Source organism: Lepus europaeus, chromosome 19, assembly GCF_033115175.1.
Source record: "Lepus europaeus isolate LE1 chromosome 19, mLepTim1.pri, whole genome shotgun sequence".
NCBI classification, from domain to species: domain Eukaryota; kingdom Metazoa; phylum Chordata; class Mammalia; order Lagomorpha; family Leporidae; genus Lepus; species Lepus europaeus.
In genome coordinates, this window is record NC_084845.1 from 3,717,577 (window position 1) to 3,744,795 (window position 27,219).

At 58.4% G+C, this 27,219-nt stretch overlaps 1 protein-coding gene across 1 annotated transcript; it reads left to right on the plus strand.

Moving 5' to 3' along the window:
- Window positions 1-211: 211 nt before the first annotated feature.
- LOC133748690 (V-set and transmembrane domain-containing protein 1-like) lies at window positions 212-12,815 on the plus strand. Its single transcript, XM_062177622.1, has 10 exons — window positions 212-245; window positions 2,838-2,899; window positions 2,963-3,233; window positions 4,814-5,089; window positions 10,032-10,124; window positions 10,225-10,252; window positions 10,360-10,397; window positions 10,493-10,524; window positions 10,622-10,708; window positions 12,711-12,815. The coding sequence occupies exons 1-10, from the start codon at window positions 212-214 to the stop codon at window positions 12,813-12,815; spliced, it is 1,026 nt and encodes a 341-aa protein (XP_062033606.1).
- Window positions 12,816-27,219: the final 14,404 nt, after the last annotated feature.

Sequence of the window (27,219 nt, forward strand, 5' to 3'; positions counted from 1 at the left end):
GAAGCTGTGGTCACCGATGTCTTCACGTTTCCTGAGTGAGTGGGGAGAAGGAAGCTGTAGCAGGTGGTGCAGAGACCAAGCGCCTGCCCAGAGCACCTGCCTGCACGTCCCTGGGCACGGAGGGGCGGGAGAGAGCTGGGCTGGCCGGGTCCCACTGCGCCTCTGGGCTGTGAAGCCGAGGACGGGATCTTGGCTCAGGCAGAAGAAGTCCATGACCAGGGAAGCCCTGTGCCTGCTTTGCCTCGGTGAGTTTCCGGGACGGGCACACGCGGGTTTGGGCTGGTGAGAAAACTCATGGGTGGGGATGGGAGTGGAGCAGGGTCCACGGCAGGTGCAGTGATGCCGACTCCCAGGCACATCCCCCCCCCCCCCCGGCACGGAGTATTGGAGTCAGCGGGCTGCATGCTCACCTCTGTCGGTTCTGGGTGAAGAACCCAGGGCAGAGGTGGGGACATGCTGTACTATGGGAGGGGCGTGGAGCTGCAGCAGGCTCTCCGAGACCCCAGCCTGCAAACACCGTGGAGTCACTGTGGGATTCCGTGGGACACCAGCATCTGCAGGGTGTGGAGCTTTGCAACTGCACCCTCCCTGGGAACCCAGGATGGGAACAGGGACACCGGCGGCTCTGGGTTTCGAGCCAGCGGCTCCCGTCCCTGACCCCCAGCTCCTCTGCGGTGCAGTGGGCACAATTCGCCGCGTCTGCCCCAGCGCCTTCCTCCTTTTCTGGTTACAGCCTTCCCTTTGGGGTGGGGCTCCCTCCTACACCCATCCCCCCAGCAAAAGATGACATCACCCACCCCGTACTCAACTTCCGGTGGCTGCCGTGCCAAGTGTCACCGACCCGGTGGCTCCAAACAACCGAAAACGATTCTCTCACCATTGGGAGACCAGAGCCTGAAATCCAGGTGTCGGCCACGTCGATTTGTTCTGAGGGCCATGGGGGACGACCTGTCCCATGCCTCCCCCAGCCGCGAGGGGCTCCGGGCTTCTCGGCACCCTCTGACTTGGGGGTGCGTTGCTCCGATCTCTGCCTCCCCTCCCCCACTCCCTCTTTGTAAGGACAGCGGTCACATCCGACTAGAGGGCCAGCCTATGCAGCCTGAACTCAGTGTAGCTCAACGTATCTGCAACAAATTGTGCTCTTTCCAAATCAGGTCCTGTCCACAGTGCCGGAAGGGGTCTTTCTTGGTAGACACAAGCCAATCCTAACGCCCTAGCATTGTGCCGGAGCTAGTCCAAGGCCATCGGGAAGTTCCTCTGACTGGCACTGAGGCCGGGCTTTTTGGCTCTGGGAACGGGGCTTCCAAAGATGCAAGACTGCGGCTGCCAGAGCCCTGCTTCCGGGTTCCCGGTCCCACCCAGCCAGGGTTCAGCAAGCACATGGAAGCTAAGAGCAGACACCTCTCACCTCCCAGCCCAGGCCGCCCTGGGGGCCAGGACCCACCCGGCACTGCCTGAGGCTGGGCTCAGTGCAGGCTGCGTCTTACTCCAGGTGATATTCAATCAATGATTAGATGGGGCCGGCGCAGTGGGGCGCTGTGGTGTAGCAGGTAAAGCTGCTGCCTTCGGTGCTGGCATCCATAAGGGTGCCTGCTTGAGTCCCAGCTGCTCCACTTCCTATCCAGCTCTCTGCTGTGGCCCGGGAAGGCAGTGGAGGATGGCCCAAGTGCTTGGGCCCTGCACCCGCATGGGAGACCAGGAGGAAGCACCTGGCTCCTGGCTTCGGATGGGCCCAGCTCTGGCCATTGCAGCCATTTGGGGGGTGAACCATGGATGGAAGACCTCTCTCTCTCTGTGTCTCTGCCTCTGCCTCTCTGTAACTCTGCCTTCCAGATAAATACATCTTAAAAAAAAAAAAAAAGGCAACTTAAAAAAAATAAATCTGTGTTTAGAGAAGGTAAAAGCACCAAAGGTAAATAAATTCCTCGACAGCGACTGAGGCAAAATTCACACGACAGGAAGTCAGTTATGGCCGGCGCCGTGGCTCAATAGGCTAATCCGCTGCCTGTGGCGCTGGCACCCCGGGTTCTAGTCCCGGTCGGGGCGCTGGATTCTGTCCCGGTTGCCCCTCTTCCAGGCCAGCTCTCTGCTATGGCCCGGGAGTGCAGTGGAGGATGGCCCAAGTGCTTGGGCCCTGCACCCACATGGGAGACCAGGAGGAAGCACCTGGCTCCTGGCTTCGGATCAGCGCGGTGCGCCGGCCAGAGAGAGCCAGCTGGGGCAGCCATTGGAGGGTGAACCAATGGCAAAGGAAGACCTTTCTCTCTCTCTCTCTCACTGTCCACTCTGCCTGTTAAAAAAAAGAAGAAGGTCAGTTGGTAGCACAGAGTGTATTTCCAGTGTTGTACAGCCAATGCCTCCATCCAGCTCCAGAGACTTTTTTTTTTAAAGATTTATTTATTTATGTGAGAAGCAGAATTACAGGCACAGAGAGAGAGAGAGAAAGATCTCCCGTCTGCTGGCTCACTCTCCAAATGGACACCATAGCCAGAGCTGAGCTAACCTTCAGTGGAAGATGGCCCAAGTGCTTGGGCCCCTGCATCGGCATGGGGGACCCGGATGAAGCTCCTGGCTCTTGGCTTAGGATCAGCCCAGCTCCGGCCATTGCGGCCACTTGGGGAGTGAACCAGCAGATGGAAGAGCTCTCTCTCTCTCTTTTCAAATAAATCTTCAACACAAAAAAGATACTTTTAAAAAAAGAGAATTTTTAATACAAGGTCATCTTTGTTTTTGCGGATTAACCTGGGAAAATACCGGTAAGGGAAGGGATGCCCTCCGCCTGACTTCTCCTCGGGGATGGGCACACAGCTGCCCTCTCACTGCGGATTCTCTTGCAGGGCTGTGCCTGGGCTATGAAGGAGAGACGAGGCCCGGTGAGCCTCCTCCCAGTGGCCGCCGCGTGCCCCCGGCACCCTCGCCTGCAGCCCCTCCCCCAGGGTCCTTTCCGGAGACGCTCCCCAAGCCCTCCCTGAGCGCCTGGCCCAGCTGGGTGGTTGAACCTGGCGGCAACGTGACCCTGAGGTGCCGGGTTCCCTTCCAGAACGTCTCAGTCATGCTGGGCAGGCTGGGAGACCCCAGGTACAGGCAGGAGCGGAGCTCAGCAGGGGCCGCGGCCGAGTTCCCCCTGGGGGGGCTGGAGCCCCAGGACGCCGGGAGCTACTCGTGTGCCTACAGGACTTCAGCCTCCCGTGAGTGGTCAGCACACAGCGAGTGTGTGCAGCTGGTGGTCACAGGTGAGGACGGCAGCCCCCCACGGGCAGAGCCCCCTTCCTGCAGTCGTACTCTCTGGGGCGAAGAAGGAATCCAAGAGACGTCAAGACCCAGTGCCTTGAGCGTGGGGACCCCGGGGGAGGGAGCCGCCCACAATAAGGCGAGTGTGGGAGAGGGTGTGAGGTTATGGGCCGGTGCTGTGACACAGAGGGTTAAAGCCACCATCTGCAGTACCAGCATTCGATATGGGCACCGATTCGAGTCCTGGCTGCTCCACTTCCGAGCCAGCTCCCTGCTAATGCTCCTGGGAAAGCAGCGGAGGATGGTCCAGGTGCTTGGGCCCCTGCACCCACGTGGGAGACCCAGAAGAAGCTCCTGGCTCCTGGCTTTGGCCTGGCCCAGCCCTGGATGCTGTGGCCATTTGGGGAGCGAACCAACAGATGGACAATCTCTTCTCTGTCTCTCCTCCTTTCTAACTCTGTCTCTCGTATCAATACATCTTTAAAAACAAAATAACATTTAACTGGCATAAGTGCACAGGTTTATGGAGTATAATAATCAAATCAGGGTATTTGGCATTTGCATCTCCATGAATATCCACCGCTTACTTGTGCTGGAGAGAAAACTCCAGTTCCTTTCTTCTAGTTTACAAAGCACGTGCTGAACTGTGCTGAGCCACAGTCACCCTCCCTGCTAGAGAACGGTAGGACTCCTTCCTCCGAACCCACGGTCCGGGACCCGTTGCCCCATCTCTCTGTCGCTGCCTGCTCTCCCTGCCCGGTGTCCAGGGACCGCTGACCACTGTGCTACCCTCTTCTTCCCTGGGACCAAGTGAGCGAGAACGTGTGATGCTCACCACCTGAGGCTTCCAGAGGTGATACCTTGGAAAACAGTTTGTTCCTGGGGCCGGCGCTGTGGCTCACTTGTGTTAATCCTCTGCCTGCAGTGCCGGCATCCCATATGGGTGCCGGGTTCTAGTCCTGGCTGCTCCTCTTCCAGTCCAGCTCTCTGCTGTGGCCTGGGAGGGCAGTGGGAGATGGCCCAAGTGCTTGGGCCCAGCACCCGCATGGGAGACCTGGAGGAAGCACCTGGCTCCTGGCTTCAGATCGGCGTAGCGCCGGCCGTAGCGGCCATTTGGGGAGTGAACCAACGGAAGGAAGACTTTTCTCTCTGTCTCTCTCTCTTACTGTCTAAAACTCTACCTGTCAAATAAATAAAAACAAACCAAAAAACAGTTTGTTCCTCAGCTCCCAAGAGGCAGGCACACACGGCATGGGGTGTGAGGGCACGCGGAGGCCCTGTGGTGGGTCAGGGGGAGCAGGCTCAGGACCAGCCCAGGGGGTTGCCTGGTCCTCAGGCCTGGGGTGAGTGAGGCAGGGCCGGAGCAGAGCCCTGGGAAGGAGGCAGTCTGGGCTCTGGACGGCTCTGTTCAAAGGCGGGCCATTTAGGGGTTAGCTGACCTTGAGTGGGGGGAGGGTCCCTCCGAGCTCAGCAAGGTCCCGGGATGTCAAGGAATCACGAGGGCAGGCAGTGACGCGGGAGCAGGCAGGGATGGGGGAGCCGGCCCCAGCCCTTCTCACCTCCGGTGCCTTGTCCTCTCCAGGCTCTCTCCCGGCGCCTTCCCTCTCAGTAAGCGCAGACCCCGGGACCCCTGCCGGTTCCAGAACCCTCCAGTGTCTGGTTCCCTACAACGGGACGGAGTGCATCGCAGCCGCTCTGCTGAGAACCGGGGTCCCGGAACCCCTGCGCGCGGAGCGGGTGCAGCAACAGCGGGCGGCCTTTGTGCTCCGGGGCCCCGGGGAGTTCAGCTGCGTGTACTACCAGTGCCACGCGCCGCACCTGGGCTCCTTCCTCGGCAGCCTGGCCGTCCCGGCGACAGGTGAGGGCTGTGCCCCGGCCGGCTCCGGTCCTCACCTCCCGTGAGGATGGTCCCTCATGTCCCCGGGAATCAGCAACCCCACTGTTTCTGTCCAAACGTGCACACAAAGCGACTCCCTGTTCCTGTCGGAGAGGAACCAGGTAGAGTGGCAGCGGGGAAGGAGAACAGCTGGAGGTGGGCGGTGCCAAGGCAGCAGGAAGCCAATCACGTGAGCCGTCACCCCAGTCTGACAGTGGGCCCATCAGCAGGGAGCCGGAGCCAGGAGCCCAGTCCAGGAACCGGATACCAGCACTTGGCTGTGCGATGCTGGTGTCTTAACCTTACGGGGCCAAGTGCCTGCTCCCCACTCTACCTGCTTTTGGAAAAGGGGGTTGTTAGGTAACGGGGGTGTTAGTGCTGCAATTCAGACGACAGGACTTTTTTTTTTTTAATTTATTTATTTATTTAAGGTAGAGTTAGAGAGAGAGAAAGGTCTTCCATCTGCTGGTTCACTCCCCAAATGGCCATGACAGCCAGGGCTGGGCCAGGGCTGGGCCAGGAGCCAGGAGCTCCATCTGGGTTTCCCAAGCACCTGGGCCCACCCCCATCCTCTGCTTTCCCAGGCGCAACAGCAGGAAGCTGGGTTGGAAGTGCAGCGGCTGGGACTCGAACCCGTGCTCCAATATGGGATGCTGGCATCACAGGGGGTGGTGGCCTGGGCGGCTGTGCCACAGCACCGGCCCTTCGATTGAACTTTAGACTCCTTCTGAGATATATTTTTGAGGGAGAACTTAGGGGCGTAGGGGATGGACCGGGTTCACGGCGAAGGGAGTGACAAAAACCCTCCCTGCTCCTGGCGATTTGCTCCCAGTGCCGGAGACAAGAGCGATGCCCCTTACTGAGACGGGGAAGCTGGACAAGGCCCGGGGGGAGGCAGTGGGTCGGCTGCGTCACTCCTTGGTGATTTTCATTAACAAGAGTATGGGATCCGGGGCTGGGTGCTCGTGGTCCATGGTTCTCACGTCAGGTGACTCCTCTCTCTCTTCCTGTTTTGTAGAGGATCGTGGTGGTGGACTTGAAGCTCCCCGGGCAGGAACAGGTAAGACCCCTGGGGAGGAGACGTGACACGTAGGTCGGGATCCCCTCCATCTCCGGTGCACCAGAAGTATCTTTTTATTTTATTTTTTAAAGATTTTTAAAAATCTTTTTATTTGAAGGGCAGAGTTATGGAGAGAGAGGGAGAGATAGACACAGAGAGAGGTCTTCCATCTGCTGGTTCACTCTCCAAATGGCTGCACTGGCCAGAGCTGGGCCGATCTGAAGCCAGGAGCTTCTTCCTGGTCTCCCATGTGGGCGCAGGGGCCCAAGCACTTGGGCCGTCTTCTACTGCTTTCCCAGGTACATCAGCAGGGCGCTGGATTGGAAGTGGAACAGCCGGGACTCGAACCTGCGCCCATATGTGGGGTCTGCAGACTGTACCTGAGGGCCTCGAAGGATGCCCCAGGAAAGGGGCCTGCGTCCATCAGCTGTGCAGAAGCCGAGGGCCCTGGCCAGGCCTCCTCCCCACAGCCTCTGACTTCTGTTCTCCCCAGGGCCAGGCTGCACCCCCTTGCTCAGCCCCAGCCCCCCATCAGACGTTGTGTCACTTATGTTGACAGCTGGTAAACCGTGGTGCAAGCCATGAGCAGGGTGTGGACATCTGAGGGCGAAGCCAGCTCAGCTGGTCACGCGGCCGTGGGAAAAAGCAACAAGAACTCGACTTCTCACTTCCAGGCCGTGGCTGGGCGGGAGGGACTGAAAGCCACAGTGAAACTCCTCCTTTGAACTGAGGGAATTTTCCTTGTGATTTCTATGTTTTCTAAAGATTTATTTATTTGAAAGGCAGAGTTACAAACAGGTAAAGGCAGAGAGAGAAGACAGAGAGAGAGAGAGAGAGGCAGAGAGACAGAGAGAGAGAGAGGCAGAGAAAGAGAGAGGCAGAGAGAGAGAGAGAGAGAGAGAGAGGCAGAGAGAGAGAGAGATAGAGAGAGGCAGAGAGAAAGAGAGAGAGAGATAGAGAGAGGCAGAGAGAGAGAGAGAGGCAGAGAGAAAGAGAGAGAGAGAGAGAGGCAGAGAGAGAGAGAGACAGAGAGACAGAGAGAGAGGCAGAGAGAGAGAGAGAGAGACAGAGAGAGAGAGAGAGACAGAGAGAGAGAGAGAGGCAGAGAGAGACAGAGTCTTCCATCCTCTGGTTCACTCCCCAAATGCCTGCCACAGCCATGGCTGAGCCAGGCTGAAGCCAGGATCTCCCGTGTGGATCAATGCAGGCACTTCTCCGGTCACTGCTGTCTCCAGGGTGTGCCTTGGGAAGCAGCAGGAATTGGGGCGGAGCTGGAATCCCAGTCAGGGATGTGGGCATCCAAGGGCGGCTTAGCCCACTGCCCCAGGACACCTGCTCCTGCCCTGTTGTACCTTCCCAGGGCCAGTCTTCCGAATTAATGATTCTGGTTTCTAAGAATGTCCATTTTATTGCTTTTTTGCCTCTGATGAATATTTTTCACTTTCCAAGAAAAAAAAGCCTCTTGTGTGTAGTCAACTTGCGTCCTCTTTCTAGAGTTCTGAAATTCGGGATCCAGACGCAGGAGAGGGTTGGTTTCCATAAACCCAGGGGATGTTTCTGACCCTTCTTCCTTCTGCAAACAGGTTCCCCCACCTGCTAGGCTGCCTAGCACCGTCCAAGGAGGGCTGTGGCCCCCAGCCCCCTGCTCAGAAGTCCCCCACCAGGGTCTCCTCTCTGTGTACTGACCACTGTCCTCTCTGTATACTGACCACTCTTCTCTCTGTATACTGACCACTGTCCTCTCTGTGTACTGACCACTCTTCTCTCTGTATACTGACCACTGTCCTCTCTGTGTACTGACCACTCTCCTCTCTGTATACTGACCACTCTCCTCTCTGTATACTGACCACCCTCCTCTCTGTGTACTGACCACTCTTCTCTCTGTGTACTGACCACTGTCCTCTCTGTGTACTGACCACTGTCCTCTCTGTGTACTGACCACTCTCCTCTCTGTATACTGACCCCCTCCTCTCTCTGTGTATACTGACCACTCTCCTCTGTGTATACTGACCACTCTCCTCTGTGTATACTGACCACCCTCCTCTCTGTGTACTGACCACTCTTCTCTCTGTGTACTGACCACTCTCCTCTCTGTGTACTGACCCCTCTCCTCTCTGTATACTGACCACTCTTCTCTCTGTGTACTGACCACTCTCCTCTCTGTATACTGACCACTCTCCTCACTGTGTACTGACCACTGTCCTCTCTGTGTACTGACCACTCTCCTCTCTGTATACTGACCCCTCTCCTCCTCTCTCTGTATACTGACCCCCTCCTCTCTGTGTACTGACCACTCTCCTCTCTGTATACTGACCCCTCTCCTCTCTGTATACTGACCACTCTTCTCTCTGTGTACTGACCACTCTCCTCTCTGTGTATACTGACCCCTCTCCTCTCTCTGTGTATACTGACCACTGTCCTCTCTGTGTACTGACCACTCTCCTCTCTCTCTGTATACTGACCCCTCTCCTCCTCTCTCTGTATACTGACCACTCTCCTCTCTCTGTATACTGACCACCCTCCTCTCTGTGTACTGACCACTCTCCTCTCTCTGTGTACTGACCCCTCTCCTCTCTGTATACTGACCACTCTCCTCTCTGTGTATACTGACCCCTCTCCTCTCTCTGTATACTGACCCCTCTCCTCTCTCTGTATACTGACCACTCTCCACCTCTCTGTGTACTGACCACTCTCCTCTCTCTCTGTATACTGACCCCTCTCCTCTCTGTATACTGACCACTCTCCTCTGTGTATACTGACCCCTCTCCTCTCTCTGTGTATACTGACCCCTCTCCTCTCTCTCTGTGTATACTGACCACTCTCCTCTCTGTATACTGACCCCTCTCCTCCTCTCTCTGTATACTGACCCCTCTCCTCTCTCTGTGTATACTGACCCCTCTCCTCTCTCTGTATACTGACCACTCTCCACCTCTCTGTATACTGACCCCTCTCCTCTCTCTGTGTATACTGACCCCTCTCCTCTCTCTGTATACTGACCCCTCTCCTCTCTCTGTGTATACTGACCCCTCTCCTCTCTCTCTGTGTATACTGACCACTCTCCTCTCTCTGTGTATACTGACCCCTCTCCTCTCTCTCTGTGTATACTGACCACTCTCCACCTCTCTGTGTACTGACCCCTCTCCTCTGTGTATACTGACCCCTCTCCTCTCTCTGTATACTGACCCCTCTCCTCTCTCTGTGTATACTGACCCCTCTCCTCTCTCTCTGTGTATACTGACCACTCTCCTCTCTCTCTGTGTATACTGACCACTCTCCTCTCTGTGTATACTGACCACTCTCCTCTCTCTGTATACTGACCCCTCTCCTCTCTGTGTATACTGACCCCTCTCCTCTCTGTGTATACTGACCACTCTCCTCTCTCTGTGTATACTGACCCCTCTCCTCTCTCTGTGTATACTGACCCCTCTCCTCCTCTCTCTGTATACTGACCCCTCTCCTCTCTCTGTGTATACTGACCCCTCTCCTCTCTCTCTGTATACTGACCCCTCTCCTCTCTCTGTGTATACTGACCCCTCTCCTCCTCTCTCTGTATACTGACCCCTCTCCTCTCTCTGTGTATACTGACCCCTCTCCTCTCTCTCTGTATACTGACCCCTCTCCTCTCTCTCTGTATACTGACCACTCTCCTCTCTGTATACTGACCACTGTCCTCTCTGTATACTGACCACTCTCCTCTCTCTGTATACTGACCACTCTCCTCTCTCTGTCGCCACCCTCACTTCACACTGTTGCTCTGATGTGGCAGATGCATCACACGTACATGGGGGCTCATACACACACGGTTCTGCTGAGCCCTCCCTGCGTGTGTCAGGAGCCAGAGCGCCTCTCTGCCCCCACCCCCAGGCCCCAGCGTCATCTTCATCACGGCCTTCAGCTGCCTCTGCATAGTGCTCCTCTTCCTCGCGGTCTTCCTCATCTACAGGCGCACGCAGCGCGGTGAGTTCAGAGGAAGGGCTTGGGGGTGCTGGCCAGGGGAGCGATCCGGGGCGGCTTTTCTCAGCAGGTAACGTCCCCCCCCCCCCCCGGCCTTCCACAGGTTCCCCACGTGAGGACTCCAGCAGGAGGTCAGTGGATGCCCCTCCCAACCCACCCCATTGTTCTGAGGCCCCGTCTGTCCCCCTGTGATTGGCAGGTCCAGCCCCACCGCCCACCCTGTATTTCTCTCTCTCAGAACCAGTGACTCCAGTTTTTCCAAGCAGGACGACTCGGGTACGTAATAAGGAAAAGCCAGAGAACCATGAACTAGACTCAGCCTGATCCCCACAACCTCAGAACGGACCCGGCCCTCTCTCATTCCCTTGCAGATGTTTCCGTGCCCGAGAGGAGGTCCACCTCGGTGAGTTTCCCACCTAGAAATCCCCACGAAGGTCGCCCCCAGAGTAAAGCAGGACTCTCCCCCCATGACCCGGCAAGCCTACTGGTCTCTCTCCAAGGGAAACGAGATCCCTACGCCAAAGAGACCACCGCACCCCGTGGAGTCAGCCTGGGTGTCCACCAGCAGACGAACGGGTACCGACAAGGTGGGGTTCACACACACGTGGATACTAGGCAGTTGTAAGATGACTCCTCCATTGTCAGCAACTCGGATGGGAGTGAGATGAGCCAAGCACAGACAGACAGACGGACACCACGCCGTCTCCCTCCTGGCCAGAACCTAACAACAACGTCGACCACTTCCAAGTTAAGAGTATGATGGTGGTTTCCAGAGACTGGGGTGGGAAAGGGGAGGAAGAGGAGGGAGATTGGTCGACGGGTCCGGAATCACAGTTACGCAGGTGGAGACTGTTCACAGTAGGATGCTGCAGATCTAAGTGTCTGACTCCTGGCTTAGCCCTTGCTCTGGCTTTACCTACGCCCCCACGTCACACAGCTGATGGGAGTCTGGTTAATCCCAGAGCGGCGGGGGGCCCCGGCTCCACCGTCTCCTCCCAGTCCCTGGGTGGCCTTAGACAAACCACAAATCCACCCTCTGTCTGCGACGCCGGCGTCCCATCCGGGCACTGGTTCAGAGCCAAACTCCCCACAGAACAGGCTGCGCAAACCCGGTGACGCTACGACCGCCGAGGTTCGTCAGAGTCCCCGGCAAATTCCACCTGTCAGATGGCGTGGTCAGCGAACAAGTTTATTTGTCCCCCTGCCTTTCCTCTTAAAAAACAAAAACAAAACCCTATAGCTATTCAACGTCAGGACTCCAGAGGTGAGTTTTTGCTTCGGAAGCCACCACCAGTCTCAGTCCCGGGAGCGCGTCTATCGCCTCCAGAGGCTGCCCCGCCCCGTCCTCTAGGGATTCCTGCCTTGCACAGTAAGAGCCGTCAGCACAGGATCTATCCCCTTAGCAAGTTACCGGGTGGACAGCACAACGTTCATCACGGGCTCCACGCTGCACAGTAGATCTGAACTTCATTAATATCACTGACCGGGAACGCGGTACCCTTCGACCAACACCTCCCCACTGGGGCTGGCGCGGTGGCGCGGTGGGCTAAGCCGCTGCCCGCGACGCCAGCACCCGTGGCAAAGCACCAGCTTCAGTCCCAGCTGCGCCACCGAGCCCCGGGTGCTCCGTTTCCCATCCGGCCCCCCTGCTGACTCACCAGATGATGGCCCAAGTGCTCGGGCCCCCGCCACCCATGTAGGGGACCCAGATGGAGCTCCTGGCTCCTGGCTTTGACCTGGCCCAGCCCTGGTAGTTGCAGCCACGAGGGGAGTGAGCCGGTGGGTGGAAGACCTGTTTCTGTCTCTGTCACTCTGCCTTTGAAATAGTTCAACTTGGCCGGCGCCGCAGCTCAGCAGGCTAATCCTCCACCTTGCGGCGCTGGCACACCAGGTTCTAGTCCCGGTTGGGGTGCCGGATTCTGCCCTGGTTGCCCCTCTTCCAGGCCAGCTCTCTGCTGTGGCCAGGGAGTGCAGTGGAGGATGGCCCAAGTGCTTGGGCTCTGCACCCCATCGGAGACCAGGAGAAGCACCTGGCTCCTGCCTTCGGATCAGCGCGGTGCGCTGGCTGCAGCACGCCTATAGTGGCGGCCATTGGAGGGTGAACCAACTGCAAAAAGGAAGACCTTTCTCTCTGTCTGTCTCTCACTGTCCACTCTGTCAAAAAAAAAAAAAATAGTTCAACTAAAAAAACAACAGCAAAAAACAAAAAACAAAAAACAAAAAACAAACTTGTCACACCACCCAGTTCCCAGCAACTACTCCGGTACTCTCTGGTCTGTTTTTAAGGTTCAGTTTGCGGCATTGATGAATACACTGTGCATCGTTAACATTATGATAGCACAGCGTGACAGAACCAGCAGCTACGGGGCGGTGGCTCTTATTCTCAGAACCGCACCCTTGCACGAGCGTTACCACCGACCAGGAGGTCAGCTGGGCGTCCGGGATTTTCCGTGGCCACAGGATTGCTCTCCGTCCACACCACATGTGGCCACCACGTGCTTCACACGCATCTGGGGCGGCGGAATTGCTCGCTTAATTTTAATTCAAGTAAACTGAAGCAGCCGACCGTGTCGGGCTCTTTTCCTCCAGGGAGTGACCTGTGCTGAACTAAACCCTGCTGCACCTGAAGACGCGGCTTCTGTGCCCACCGAGGAGCCCCCAGGCCCCTCTGAGCATGCTGCAGTGACTGTGTAGAGGAAGGACAGAGGGACCGCGGCAGCAGGCGAGCCGAGCCGGAAACGTGGGAACCCGGAGGATTCTGCGCCCATGTCCTCACCCCCAGTAGTCACACTGCATTTCCTGTTTCAAAAAACCAATGTAGTGATGGATTACGCACGCCCAAGAACCCCACCCCATTACATTCACCCTGTTTTCCTCTAGAAAATCCAAGGGAAAAAAAAATCCACTCTGCAGCCAATAACCAGTGAGCACCTCCAGGAAGGAAAATGGCCAGGGGTGGCGCTGTGGCGCAGCCGGTGAAGCCACTGCCTGTGATGCCGGCATCCCATATGGGAGCTGGTTCAAGTCCCGGCTGCTCCACTTCAATCCAGCTCCCTGCTAATGAGCCTGGGAAAGCAGTAGAAGATGGGCCAAGTCCTTGGGCCCCTGCACCCCTGCCTCTCCCTCTCTAACTCTGCCTTTCAAATAAATAAATCTTTAAAACAACAACATAGGCTGAGAAGAAACATCTGTGAAGAGGGAGGGTGCTTGTATCCCAAGAGGGAGGCCCGGCTGCACCACCTATACTGGGTCTGCCTCCAGAGAGAGCTGCGCGCTTAGTGTGGCTGCGGCATCCCAGACACGCACAGGACACGAGCCACGAAAGTGGATGTCTAACTGTGGACAAAACAAACCAAGACCCGTGCACCAGTCCACATGGCTAAATGTGCCCCACTCATGATTCTTCCCAGCTAGGTGGGGGTGGGGGCTCTGGCTCCAGGTCAAGGCCAGTCTCTCGTGTAGCACGAACAGGAGGGTTTTCTCAGTGCCACCATACTTCCTCTCCCTGTGTGTCCTGGGGGATGCTGCTGGGCTGAGGGTCCCATGGAGGGCGGTCCAGGGGCTCACTGGAGAATTAGAGTTGAGAACATGAAGGGCGTGTTATCCTGATGAAACTGACACTTGCTGGGGCCAGTGCTGTGGGGCAGCAGGTTAAGCCACTGCCTGCAGTGCCAGTATCCCACGTGGGCGCTGGTTCCAGTCCTGGCTGCTCCACTTCCAATCCAGCTCCCTGCTCATGTGCCTGGGAAAGCAGCAGAGTTTGGGCCGTGTGCTTGGGTCCCTGTCACCCATGGGGGAGATCAGGATGGAGCTCCAGGCTCCTGGCTTTGGCCTGGCCCAGCCCCAGCTTTTGTAGCCATTTGGCAAGTGAGCCAGCAGGTGGAAGAGCTCTCCCTGTGTCTCTCCAGCTTCCAAATCCCACCACCCCCTCACCGCCCCCAGTTTCCTCCTCCTCTGTGAACCAAATGAGCAGTCTCTTGCCTCGAGCCTCAGCCACTGGACTTCAGTCGCCAGGCATCTGGGAGAAAGGAGGGGTCCCGGGCACCCGGAAGCTCCTGCAGGTGCGGCAGGTTAAGCCGGCACCTGCCATGGCGGGGTTGGTCCAGGACAGGGGTCACGTGTGGGACCCGGTGTCCATCACTGGCGCTGTCCCTGTGAGTCTTCAGCCCTGTGCCCGGCTCACCTTCAGCCAGTTTTCATCTCTTTGAAAGGTAGAGACCCCTTCCACCCACTGTTCACAGCCAGCCAGGGCTGGGTCTCCACGCGGACTCCACCCAGGCCTCCCACGCGGGCAGCTGGGGCGGGTGGTGGTGGCAGGGACTCAGCCAGGGCCGTCTCTCAGGGTGGGCAGTAGCAGGAAGCTGGCAGCGGGGGCGGGACCAGGACTTGAAGTTGGTGCTTGGGATGCGGGTGTCCCAAGTGGAGTCCTAACTGCTCTCCTCCCTCCCTCTTTCTTCCATTTTAAAAAATTTTATTTATTTATTTGAAAGGCAGAGTTACATAGAGAGAAGGAGAAGTGGGGGGGGGTGTTTCCATCCACTGGTTCACTCCCCAGATGGCTGCAATGGCCGGAGCTGCGCCGATCTTAAGTCAGGAGCCAGGAGCTTCCTCCAGGTCTTCCACGTGGGTGCAGGGGCCCAAGCACTTGGGCCATCTTCCACTGCTTTCCCAGGCCATAGCAGAGAGCTGGGTTGGAAGTAGAGCAGCCAGGACTTGAACTTGTGCCCATAAGGGATGCCGGCAATGCAGGTGGCAGCTTTTACCCATGATGCCACGGGTTCACTAACACGCTCGTGGCTTTAAACTGCACCATATTCAAGCTCTGTAGAAGTCTGCCCCGGCCGTGGTACAGTGGACGCCGCCTGCCCTGGCTTCCTTCGGCCCTGGCGGTTTTCGTGGGACAGGCCGGGGAGGAGGAGGTGCCTTCGGTTTTCCGACCGGGTGCTAGGCCAGGTAGGGAGAACGTGGGGACATTCCTCAGTGTCTCCATAGCTCTGCACCTCTCCTTGCCAGGCAGAGACAGGTGTGCCCCCAGAGCTGCTGGAGGTGGCCCCGCCCACTGCCCCAGATTTCCCACGTCCCAGGAGGTGGGACTGTCAGGCGTCCAAATAGAGCGAGGATTTCCCAGGACACGGGGCAAATCCGGAACAAGCCAGGCGTGGGACAGATGCACAGGAGATGAGTCCATGGAGGCAGAAAACAGCTGAGCCCGCCTCATTCCGCACGCACGCCCTTGGCTGACCTCCGAGGAGCGACCTTGACAGCTATCGTGGGTCATAAAGACTTCAGCCGGTTTTTTCAGGGTTCAGTCTCACGGAAGGAAAGATGAAATTGTGTCAGCTCCGCCATGCAGACACTCGGGCTGGCCGCCCGCAGCATGCTCAGCTCCTCTCTATCTCCCCGCCGGGACCGCCTCCTCCCACGGGAACACCTGGATCACCCCAGGACACCTGCTTCGGTCCCCAGGGGTCCGCTGGGTACATTTCCAGCGTCCGCCTGCAGTCTCACCGCCTGCCTGCAGGTGGCGCTCCTGCAGAGGACATGCGGCCCTGCATTCACACCGCACATTTTCTTTGAGTCGTCGGAGCTGCAACCCAGGGTCCTGAGCTCTTCAGGCGACACCAAGCGCCCCCTGCCTGCTGGGCCCTGCCCCTCCCCCGTGACGCCCGTGCTGGAGACCAGAGAGATCTGGCCTCACACCAGCACGCAAAACCCAGACCAAACCAAACCCCCTGTCACCCCTCCAGGTGGCCAGGGAGCAGGGCAGCGGGGAAGCCAGGTTTCCGGCACGTTCTCTCGAAGCCGGCACTGCTTGCGAAGGCGGCCCAGTTGGCGTCTTCAATCTCCCGGCCTGCACGGAGACCGAGGTGCAGTGAGCCCACCCCAGCGTCTGCCACACTCGCGGGGAGGAGACGTTGGAAATGCCCATCGGGAGGAGGTTCCGGAGAAGAACGGGAGCAAACCAAGCCTCACAGACTCAGGACACGGCCCGCGACCACTTTTTCCAAGGTGCCACAGCCGTGGGGGCCTCCGGCGGCGTCCGTTCCTCCGTCAGTGGCCACATCCCGCACACAGTTCCCGTGCAATGAGATCACACTCACACAGCAGCTCACTGCGGTAGGATTTCAGTTCTTCTTTGTTAAGGTTTCTTTATTTACTTGTCAGAGAAAGAGCTGGGGCTTGGCCAGGCTGAAGCCAGGAGCTTCTTCCAGATCTCCCACAGGAGGGCAGGGGCCCAAGCACTTAGGCCATCACCTGCTGTTCTCCCAGGTGCATTAGCAAGGAGTTGGATCAGAAGTGGTGCAGTTGGGACTCGAACCAGCACTCCGATATGGGATGCCGGCATCACAGGCAGCAGCTTAACCCACTGTGCCACAGCACTGACCCCAATCAACATCATTTAATTCCTCTTTTTCCATGAACTTTGTAAGTAGCCTGGAGCACAACGTGTGAGGATAGATCAGGGTAGCTGCCCGTCCATCACCTCCAACGCTTAGCGCTCCTCTGTGCCAGGAACGTTCAACAACCCCCCTTGTTTCTGAGGGAGCGAGGACGAAGCTCTTTGCCCACCTGACTGGAAGAAGATCCCACCCCCAGAGGGGCTTCCTAGCCCCCCGCATCCTTTCTCAAACCAGCTCAGCCCTGGGCAGCACCTCCCCGGGACCCTCGGCTGCCATGCGCTGTGCAAACCCAGCCTGGTAGAGAATGCGGGCTCTCGACCACGGTCCGCCTTCCCGAGCGGGCTCCCTTGAATCTACTTGTTTCGGCTGTGAGACCCCAGCTCGCCCCCTCTTTGTCAGCCCTCCCTCCCCTGCAGTATCTGCTCCGACACATCCCACACACGATTCACAGATCCAAGTGGGCATGCCGAGCTCCGGCACCAGAACTCGCCCCTTCCCTCCAACCGCAGCGTTGCACCCACCGGCTGCCCTCCCACACGCACGCCCCCTCTCCCAGCCTCGGGTAGCCACTGCCCCGCTCTGCACTTGCACGGGTCACCTCTTCGGTGTTCACCTCCACGGCGTGGGTGTCTCTGTGTCTGCCTGCTTGTGTTTAACATTCGTCCTGCAGGCTCAGCCGGGTGCTGCCACTGCAGGATTCTTACCTTGTTGCCGGCTGCGTAATATTCCGCTGCGTGCCATGTTCTCTCTGCCCGCCTGCCCATTGACTCCATGCCCTGGCTGCTGTGATTGGTACAGCCACAAGCCTGGGAGTGCCAGTGTCTCTTAGACGGGCTGATTTCTTTTCCTTGGGATGGGTACCCAGGACTGGGATTGCTGGATCAGATCAAACCAAAACACCAACTTTTAAAGTACAGCATTTCCTGCTGTGCCGGGATGACCGGTTCTAGCTCTGGCACGAGGACAGCTGACCACTAGAGCCATCCTGGCCACACTGGGTGATCACATCGGGGATCAGGAAACAAGTCCCCAACATGGGCACTGAGTGCTTGGGGCTGACGGACATTCTGAGGGGCTTGGAAGTGGAGCAGCCGGGATGCGAACCGGTGCCCACGTGGGATGCTGGCGTTGCAGGCAATGGTTTGCCTGCTAGGCCACAGTGCCAGCCCCTGAACAGACATATTTCTAAGTGATCCACAGGAGCCGGAGAATTCCCAGGGCTGCCTCTGCCGGGACGGGGCGGAGGAGTCGCGGGCATAGTGACGACGTGGAGCTAAGCGAACCTGCAGGAAGCCAAGACCTTGACCAAAGCCAGGCAGCCACGGGAGGGTGCCGAGCGGCCACCCCAGAGGCTCCCGGCTTTGTGGACAGGCAAAGCACTTGCCCTGGGTGGGCCTCGACTCTGCAGGGCACTGGAGCCCATGGTCCCCGTGGGATCTAAGAGGGCTCCTTATTTTCAGCGTATCACTGTTCTCTCCGGCAATTCCTTGGTTATCTAACAGATTTTTAAAAACCTGTACTGCCAGGCATCCCCCTGATCTTCCTCCTGGGAGGACAGGTAAATGAGTGGCTGGTGGGCACCAACCAAAGGACAGCTCTGTGCAGGAGGAAGGGGGTGGTGGAAGGCTTGGCTGGGAAGGTTTTTAAGCTGAGAACCAAAGGCCATGCCGACTGCAAGGAGGAGGAGCTGCCATGCAGCTCTGGGCCAGCATGTGCAAAGGCCCCGGGGCAGGAGAGTTTGTCCTGTTCTGGTCCTAAGAACTGACACAAGGCCAAGTGGGGTTGGCACAAAGGCGGCTGCTCAGCACGTGGCACGGGAGGGAGGGGCTGAGGTCAAAGCCTGCACAGCTCCAAGCCCCAAAAAGGAAATGCAATGCGGCCAATGCTTCAGCTCCCGATAAGGGAGCGAATTCCTGGCCCTCCCTGATTGCAGCTTTTCACACCTCGCCCTGCAGCGTGGAAGTGGAGGCTGATGGGCGGGCGGGGGTGCCGGCCCCTCCTCTAACTGTCCACAGTGATAGCAAGAGGAGAGGCAGGCTGGGTGGCAGGAGGGGTCCTGGCCCCGGGGTCCCCTCTGTTCAGAGAGCAGCCCTCCTGAGGGATCCCCCCCCCACACACACACACTACCTGGCCTCACACAGCATATAGGACTTGCCGGGTTTTGCAAATTAAAACACAGGCTGCCCTGCTAAGGCCAACATTTCACATAAGCAACAAATGTTTCACGATGAATATGCTCCCTGCGGTTTTGGGGATGATGTCTATACTAAAAAAAAAAAAAATCACTTTTTACCTGAAATTCAGAATTAATGGGGCATCCTGTATTTGATCTGGTAACCCTGCATTAGTAGGGAGCTGGATCGGAGGTGGGGCAGGTGGGACTCGAGCCAGCACCCATATGGGATGCCAGCACTGCAGACAGCGGCGTGACCCACCACATCACAGCACCAGCAATGCAACTCTTTAAAAATCTAAGTCAGGGCCGGCGCCGTGGCTCAACAGGCTAATCCTCCGCCTAGCGGCGCCGGCACACCAGGTTCTAGTCCCGGTCGGGGTGCTGGATTCTGTCCCGGTTGCCCCCTTTCCAGGCCAGCTCTCTGCTGTGGCCAGGGAGTACAGTGGAGGATGGCCCAAGTGCTTGGGCCCTGCACCCCATGGGAGACCAGGATAAGCACCTGGCTCCTGCCTTCGGATCAGCACGGTGCGCCGGCCGCAGAGGCCATTGGAGGGTGAACCAATGGCAAAGGAAGACCTTTCTCTCTGTCTCTCTCTCACTATCCACTCTGTCAAAAATAAAAAAATAAAAATCTAAGTCAGGGGGCCGGCACCATGGTACAGCGGGTTAACGCCCTGGCCTGAAGCACTGGCATCCCATATGGGCGCCGGTTCTAGTCCTGGCTGCTCCTCTTCTGATCCAGCTCTCTGCTGTGGCCTGGGAAAGCAGTAGAAGATGGCCCAAGTCCTGGGGCCCCTGCACCCACCTGGGAGACCTGGAAGAGGCTCCTGGCTCCTGGCTTTGGATCGGCCCAGCTCCGGCCATTGCGGCCATTTGGGAAGCAAACCAGCGGATGGAAGACCTCTCTCTGCCTCTCCTCTCTCTGTGCATAATTCTGACTTTCAAATAAATAAATAAAATCTTAATCTAAAAACAATCCAAAGTCTGAGCTAGCTCCCCATGTGACGCAGAGGAGACAAGACGAGACGAAGCCGTGCAGGAGCCACGGGCTGCTTCCTCCCAGGCTGCGCATTCGCAGGAAACCGGGATCGGAGCGAAGCTGCGGCTCCAACCCAGGCCCTCCAGCGTGGGGCGGGGGCGTCGGCCGCGAGGCCACCCACCAGCCCGCCCTTGAGGTGTCTGTTTTAGGGGCCCTCATCCCAACCCTGCATCCCCAAAGGCCCATCCCTTGGGGGTCAGATTTTATCACCAGTTTCAGGTGGGGGCACAAAGATTTAAACCATGGCGCCGCAGGAGGCAGACAAGTGGCCGCCGCTGTGAAAATGTTCGCTCTCCCTGGCGGACGGGGCGTTCAGGCGCGGTCCAGGCTCCTGGGGTGGCCCAGGCTCCTGGGGGGCCCAGTGGGCACAAGGGGGTCACCGGAGCAGTGGGGATGCTGAACCAGGGCCCGGGACAGAGAGCGCAGCTGGGAGCCCTGGCATGCCGGAGCTGAGCGAGGCTGAGCAAGGCAAGCCATGTGTCCTGCCCGTCCCCCCACAAAGCGCCCAGCAATGACCACAGCCCTGCCCTCGCCCAGGGAGGCCCCTTTTGGACCGCTGGGGTGGGAGGGGTGACACGGGGACCCCCCTGCCGAGATTCCGCCCCCTCCCCGGGGCCTTCTCCCCTTACCTGGCCTTCTTACAACAAGCACTCCACTGTCGTGACGGGAGAGAGCAGGGAGACAGGAGTCGGGAACGGGGGTCGAGCGAGCGGACCCTCCAGCCCACGGGGAGGGTTTTAGGGAGTCTGGGTCCCACCGTCTTCCCTCTCCTGGGGTGCTGAGTATGGGACTGGTGCCCGGAGGAGTTGGCGTCAAACAGGAAGTGAAGACCTCGCCCAGCTGAAACCTGGGTGCCGGGGCTCAGGTGTGAGTCCTGTGAGGGAGAGCGGCTCAGGCCGGGAAGTGGCCTCCGCCTGCTCCCCTCCCCCAGAGCCTGCGGGTTCATCTTCCCAGAGGTGCCTGGCCCCAGACAGCTGGGCCACGGGGAGAACCGGAGGCTCACGCCTCGGCTTGGGTGCAGGCTGAGCAGGAACAGGGCAAGGGCCTGACTCTTCCCCCAGCCGTGCCCAGTGCATCCAGCAAAGCCAGGTCCAGCTGTCCTCAGAGACCACCCCTCACCACAGCTGCTGCTCTTCCTGGAAGAAGGCGAGGTGGGCTCCTTAGGACATGGCTGCAACGGCCAGGCCGGGCCAGGCTGAAGCCAGGAGCCGGGAGCTCCATCCGGGTCTCCCGTGTGGGTGGCGGGGACCCAGGCACTTGGGCGTCCTCCGCTGCTTTCCCAGGTGCATTAGCAGGGAGCTGGATTGGAAGTGGAGTGGCCAGGACTCGAACCAGAGTTCCAATACAGGATGCTGGCTTAACCTGCTGTGCCAAATGCAGGCCCCGCAATGGATAATAAAGTAGAACAAGTATAGCAATACACTGCAACAAAAGTTACTTAAAACGAAATGGTGGGGTTGGTGTTGGGGGAGGGAACCAGTGGATGCAAGACCTCTCTCTCTTCCTCCCACCCCCACCTCTCAAATAAATTAGTTTTGAAGATAAGTAAATAGTCTTTTTTTAAAGAGAGGGGTGGGTGGGAGACCCCCTCCACCTGCAGAGCCTGGAAGAGACCCGGTGCCGACTCCTCACCATCCCTCTGGTGCCCCTCCAAGCAGACCCCCCAGCTTTCTCCTCCTTCCCGCTCTCCTCTCTCTCGGGCAGCACCGTCCCCGCTCGCAGCCCGCCCCTTGGCAGGCGACGGTTAGCCAGGATGGGACCTGAGTGTCTGGTGTCGGCCTCACAGCACGGGCTTGAGCGAAATCTCAAGGGTGAGCCGAGGTCCCAGCCCTTCGCCCTGCCGTCTGCGGTGTGAGGCTTCCAGCCTCCGGCCTCGCCGTACTCGGGCTGAAGGGGGCGCCCTCTCTCCTCTGTCTGCCAGAGGGGAGCAGCACCCGCCCCAGCAGCCGGGAGCCCACGTCTCCAGGTCAGAGCTGTCTGTGGAGGACGCTCAGCCTGGAGGCAGAGGCACCCCCGTGGGAGCCCCAGCTCAGATCCTGCTATGGGCACAGGTGGTGGTTCAAGCACTGGGGGTGCACGGCTCCCGGCTCCTGGCTTTGGTCCAGCCTCATCCTGGCAGCTGTGGGCATTTAGGGGAGTGACCCCGTAGAATGAGAGATTCTCTCTCTCTCTCTGCTTTTGAAATAAAAATGTCAAACAAGAGACCTACCCCTTGTCCCTGCCTCCCCTGCGTTATCTGTATAGCAGCAAAATCCACATCAAGCAAAACTTTATCACTGTAGCCATTTAAAAGTGATTTAACTCGCAATACTGTGCCCAGGAGGACATTCGACATGGGTCAGGCGTCCCTCCCCGCCGGCCCCGCACTCCCGGGCTCTGCTTTGTCCCTGGAATCTCTGGACGCCTCCCGCACGGTGTTCACAGGGCCCGTGGGCATTGCCACCTTGCCAGGTCTGAGTGGCACCTGGCCCACGAGCATCCTAAGTGGCCGACGACCAGGGAGCACTCACTGCTCCGGAAGTTTCCGCCGGGATTCACTCGCTGATGCTCCCCACCTGGTGGAGTGGGCAGTGTTCTATCCACTCTCACCGGTGAGAAAACAGAGGCGCAGAGAGGCCAGGCCACCTGTCCAAGGCCACCCAGCTAGGAAGGGTCGGCTTCGCAGAGCCGGGACCTCCTCCTCCTCTCTTTCTCCTATGGCTCCCCTGCCTTTCTGAGTTTCCCTCCTGCAAGCCGGGACACACCCCCGCCCATCCGCAGCAGGTGCGCACAGCACAGACGCAGACGGGTGGGGGTACTCACCGGAGACCTGCAAACCCCGCGGCACAGACGCTCGGAGACACGCAAACCCAAACAAGCGCGCGCGGAGTCGCACACGCTCGGAAACACAGAGGAAGAAGTCACAAACGCCTAGAAACACACGCACAGATGGCACCCACACAGGACACACAAGCCCAGCGAGAAACCAGCGAGCGAAACCGTGCTGTGCGGAGCGTAGCGCGCAAGCCTGGGGCAGGCGCATCTGGCAGCCCGCAGGTGCACAGGGCGCGCGCGCACCTGGAGCCCCCCCACCTGCACAGGTCCGTGGCGTATGGTAAGGCCCCCAAGAGCGGCTGGAATGAGCGGTGCAGAATGGCTGTCGGTCCCTCCTGGGCTCCACCGGGGAGGGATTCACGCTGGGGGGACCAGGACTGTGCAGTGAATCAGACAAAGGGAGCCCCGAGAGCTGGAGTCGGACCCAGGGCAGGGGTAGGGAGAGAGCAGGGATGGCCCAGCTTGAGTCTGCTAAAGGGGTCAGCGCCTCTTCTTTGTCCTTCTGCCTTTTGCTTTTTTACAATGGACTCCTAGGTTTAATATTATTTTTCAAAGATTTATTTTATTTATTTGAAAGAGTTACAGAGAGAGGTAGAGACAGAGAGGTCTTCCATCCGCTGATTCACTCCCCAGATGGCCACAATGGCCGGAGCTGGGCCGATCTGAAGCCAGGAGCCAGGAGCTTCTTCTGGGTCTCCCAAGTGGATGCAGGGCCCGAGGACTTGGGCCATCTTCTAATGATTTCCCAGGCCATAGCAGAGAGCGGGATTGGAAGAGGAGCTGCTGGGACTAGAACCAGCGCCCATATGGGATGCCGGCGCTGCAGGCCAGGGCTTTAACCCGCTGCGCCCAGCGCCGGCCCCCGGTTTAATATTCTTGTTCTGAGAAGCAAAGAGAGCGAGCGAGCGAGCGGGAGCACTTCTTCCCCAGTGGTTGGTGAATCTGATACAGGGCGTGTGTGTCTTCTGTGAGCAAAGCCCCTGTGTATTCTCTAAGTCTGAGCTGGTGTTCAGAGGAGCTTACGAACGTGCCCCAGCAGGACAGGAAGGGCTGTGGACCCCAAGGGGCCTCAGTCCTCCCGCACTGCAGGGAGCACGGGCTGGCTGAGGTGGGGATGCCCAGGCGGACCTGGTCCTCGCCTCTGTCCCCGAGGGGTGTCTCCACTCCCCGCCCAGGACGGAAGCCGAGAGCGGGCCTGGGGGACACAGAAGAGGCAGGTGCTTACGGTCAGGTTAGGGTTACGCCCTGGTCCCCTGTCTCTGTTACCTTTCCTGTCCTGACACCAGAGATTCCAGAGTGAAGACTCCACTGGGCAGTGAGCCACTGCCCCAGACCACACTGCCCCCCACCCCCACCCCGCTGCGACCCCCCAGCAGAAGTGCCTGCCCTGGGCTGGCCGAGCAAGACACGTTGACATCTCTGCCACCCAGGCACTTAGCTCGGTTTGTAATTACAGGCTCCTTCTGTCGGCTGCGTGATTGACACCTGCCTCAGTGCACTCTCCGAGGGCTGAGAACTGGGGAGCTGGCTGTGGCTGTGGCTGTGGCTGTGGCGGCCCGCCAGGGGGGCTTCCGGGAGCTTCGCGGGGATTACCACTGCATTTGCTTCTCAAGATGATGAGTGAGGAGGAGGGAGGGCTGTGCTGAGCCCAGGAGCGTCTGCAGGGCAAGAGACAGAGGAGGCTTGGCACAGCGCTCCCGCGGTAACCCTGTGGCCGCTGTGGATCCAGCTCCTGACCCTTGCCAGGGACTTTCCGGACCTGTTCTGGAGGGAGGGGAGCCCATCTGGACCCAGCCCAGGGCTGAGCACATACTCAGACACAAAGGGATGAGGAAGAAGTTACACCCCTGGACTGGAGACCCGGGGTGCAGCCCCAGCTCACCGAGAAAGGGTCGCCCCACACTTCCTGGATGGCAGAGCTGTCTGCTCGGTGAGGGAGCGTCTTCCAGCCCTGCACTGGGGACTGGTATTGTGGCGCGGTGGGTTCAGCCCTGCTTGGCACGACACCGGCATCTCGTATCGGATTCTCCACTTCTGATCCAGCTCCCTGCTAATGCGCCTGGGAGGCCAGCAGAAGATGGCCCAAGTGCTCGGGCCCCTGCATCCATGTGGGAGACCCAGATGGAGTTCCATGGTCCTGGCTTTGGTAACACCCAACCTTGGCCATTGGTGAGCCTTTAGGGGAGTGAACCAGCAGATGAAAGATCGCTCTCTCTCTGTCACTCTGCCTTTCAAATAAATCTTTCAAACGTGTTATAATATTTATATAATAGGACATAAATACAACATTTGGTAAATAATGTACATACTTATCTGTAGTATTAACCTGACATGGGCGATGCATCATGCAGGCACATGGGGCCCGACTTACCATGATTCAATCCATGATTTCTCCACTTTTTATTTATTTTTTTATTTTTTACAGGCAGAGTGGACAGTGAGAGAGAGAGAGACAGAGAGAAAGGTCTTCCTTTTTGCCGTTGGTTCACCCTCCAATGGCCACTGCAGACAGCACATTGCGCTGATCCGAAGCCAGGAGCCAGGTGCTTCTCCTGGTCTCCCATGCAGGCGCAGGGCCCAAGCACTTGGGCCATCCTCCACTGGTTTCCTGGGCCATAGCAGAGAGCTGGCCTGGAAGAGGGGCAACTGGGATAGAATCCGGCGCCCCAACCGGGACTAGAACCTGGTGTGCCGGCGCCGCAAGGCGGAGGATTAGCCTGTTAAGCCAGGGCGCCGGCCGAGTTCTCCACTTTTTACTGCCCTGTGAAACTGAGTCGGCACACTCCGCACCAGATTTCGAGGGTGAATCTTTCCCAGGGGGTGTGCCCTGGGTCGCTGGGCAGGGGCAGAGGACACAGCTCCAGGTCTCCCCAGCGGTCCTGTGGGGAGCAACTGGGGCTGTGCCTGGGCCCCCAGGAGACAGGTGTTTCAGTTCACCTGGGTTCACTGGAACCCAATCCGTTACAAGTTAAAGAGCCTCTGCACTTGCCTTTATAATTAAGTGCAGGCGTTGCTGATCCAAGGATACAGAGTGTCATTTAGACAGGAGGGGCAGGTTAGAAGGAGCTATCACCGGGCTCCAGTCAACAGTAGGAACAGCTGAGAATTCCCGAGACATTGTATCTATGTTCAGTGTCACCACAAAAAATAAAAAAACAAACTTGTGAGACCATGGCTATGCTAATGAGCTTGCTTTATCACTCTGCAACATACACCTGCTTCAAAACATCATGTCAACCCCCTTAAATACATGCACTATCTGTCAGTTACACCTCAATAAAGCTGGAAAAAAATAACAGCAGAAAGTTTATTTCAGAAAAAAAAAAAAAAACAAAACCAATAACACAGGGTTTCTCAACTTGGAACTCCTGCCATTTGAGACCAGCTAATTCTTCATTGCTGGACGGCCCTGTGCAGGGTGGGGGGCCAGCAGCACCCTTGGTGGGCCAGAGACGTCTCCTGACAGTGTCCAGTGCCCAGTGTCCATCACTGGCCGAAGGGGGGGCAGAGGCGGGTGGGGGTGAGGAGGAGGCAAGGTGAGGGCCCAGGTGAGGGAGGACACAGGTGACCCAGGGGAAGAGCGGGGCTCTGGGGGCCCTCGGTCCCGGGTCCCCCCAGCCACACCCTCTGCCTTCCTGACCCACCCTGTTCTGTTCCGTTTTATCATTTCAGGAAGGAGGAGACTCGGGGAGGGCGTGTGGCAAGGTGGCCAAGCTGTCTTCTGGGATACCTGCTTACTTGGGTGTGTGGGTTTGAGTCCTGCTCCCCGCTAATGCACACCCTGCGAGGCCACAGGCTCTGGGCTGAGCGGGAGGCTCCCACACTGCCCCGCGGTCGGTCAAGGACATGGGTGCCACCGGCCTGGGTTCCGATCCCGCCTTCTCCACCGCACAGCTGAGGTCACTTCACTTCCTGATCCTTGGTGCTGGGCCTGCTCCTCCACCTTAGCCACTGGGGGACCCCACGCAAGGGCGGCTCCCGCCGGCTCTGTGGGTTTGCAACACTGTCCAACGGCTGCTTCCCTCATGAACCTCAAAACCTGTCTGGCTTCTCGCTGTGACCCAGTTGCAGCGCTGTCTGTAGGCGGCTGCCACAGATGCACCCCACTTCTGGGTTTTGCGACCCAGGCACTGGTGCTGGCTCAGCCCAGGGAGCCCAAAGCGCTGGAGGCTGAAGTCCAAGATGGTCTGGGCAGGGCTTGCTCCGCCCCAGGGCTGTGCAGAGTTTTGTCTCTGTCCCCTGCATACAAGGACCGTGGTGACACCAGGGCCGCCCTGAGAAAGGACAGGGCTCGGGCCCCCAACATGGGAACTTGCACAGGCGGCCGCGTCCCAGCCCAGCCCGGTGCTGGGTTGTCTGCCCTCCATGGGGCCTCCCTGTGCCGGTCCTGGCCGATGGATGAGAAGCCCACGGTGGGCTCCGGAGTAGACACGGGGCCTTTCTCTCTGCCTGAGGACACAAACCCCATCACAGACGTACCCCACGTCACAGCGGTTCTGTTTCCAAACCTTTAATTCCCAAATCAGATCATAGTTCCGTCAGATCTGGATTCTGAACCCTGAGGTGCAGGGTGGCAAATCCAGGCCTGGAAACCCAAGGGGGCTCCCCACTCCCCTCCCGAGACCCCGGACCTCATCCCCCGCCCCCACCCCCATCACCCACGTCAGG

What these genes read in the sequence shown, in the direction of transcription:
- LOC133748690 (XM_062177622.1), top strand. Translation starts at nt 212, where the DNA reads ATGACCAGGGAAGCCCTGTGCCTGCTTTGCCTCG. An exon ending in TGTGCAGCTGGTGGTCACAG is followed by an intron (nt 3,234 to 4,813) that starts GTGAGGACGGCA and finishes TGTCCTCTCCAG; the next exon opens with GCTCTCTCCCGGCGCCTTCC. An exon ending in CTACAGGCGCACGCAGCGCG is followed by an intron (nt 10,125 to 10,224) that starts GTGAGTTCAGAG and finishes GGCCTTCCACAG; the next exon opens with GTTCCCCACGTGAGGACTCC.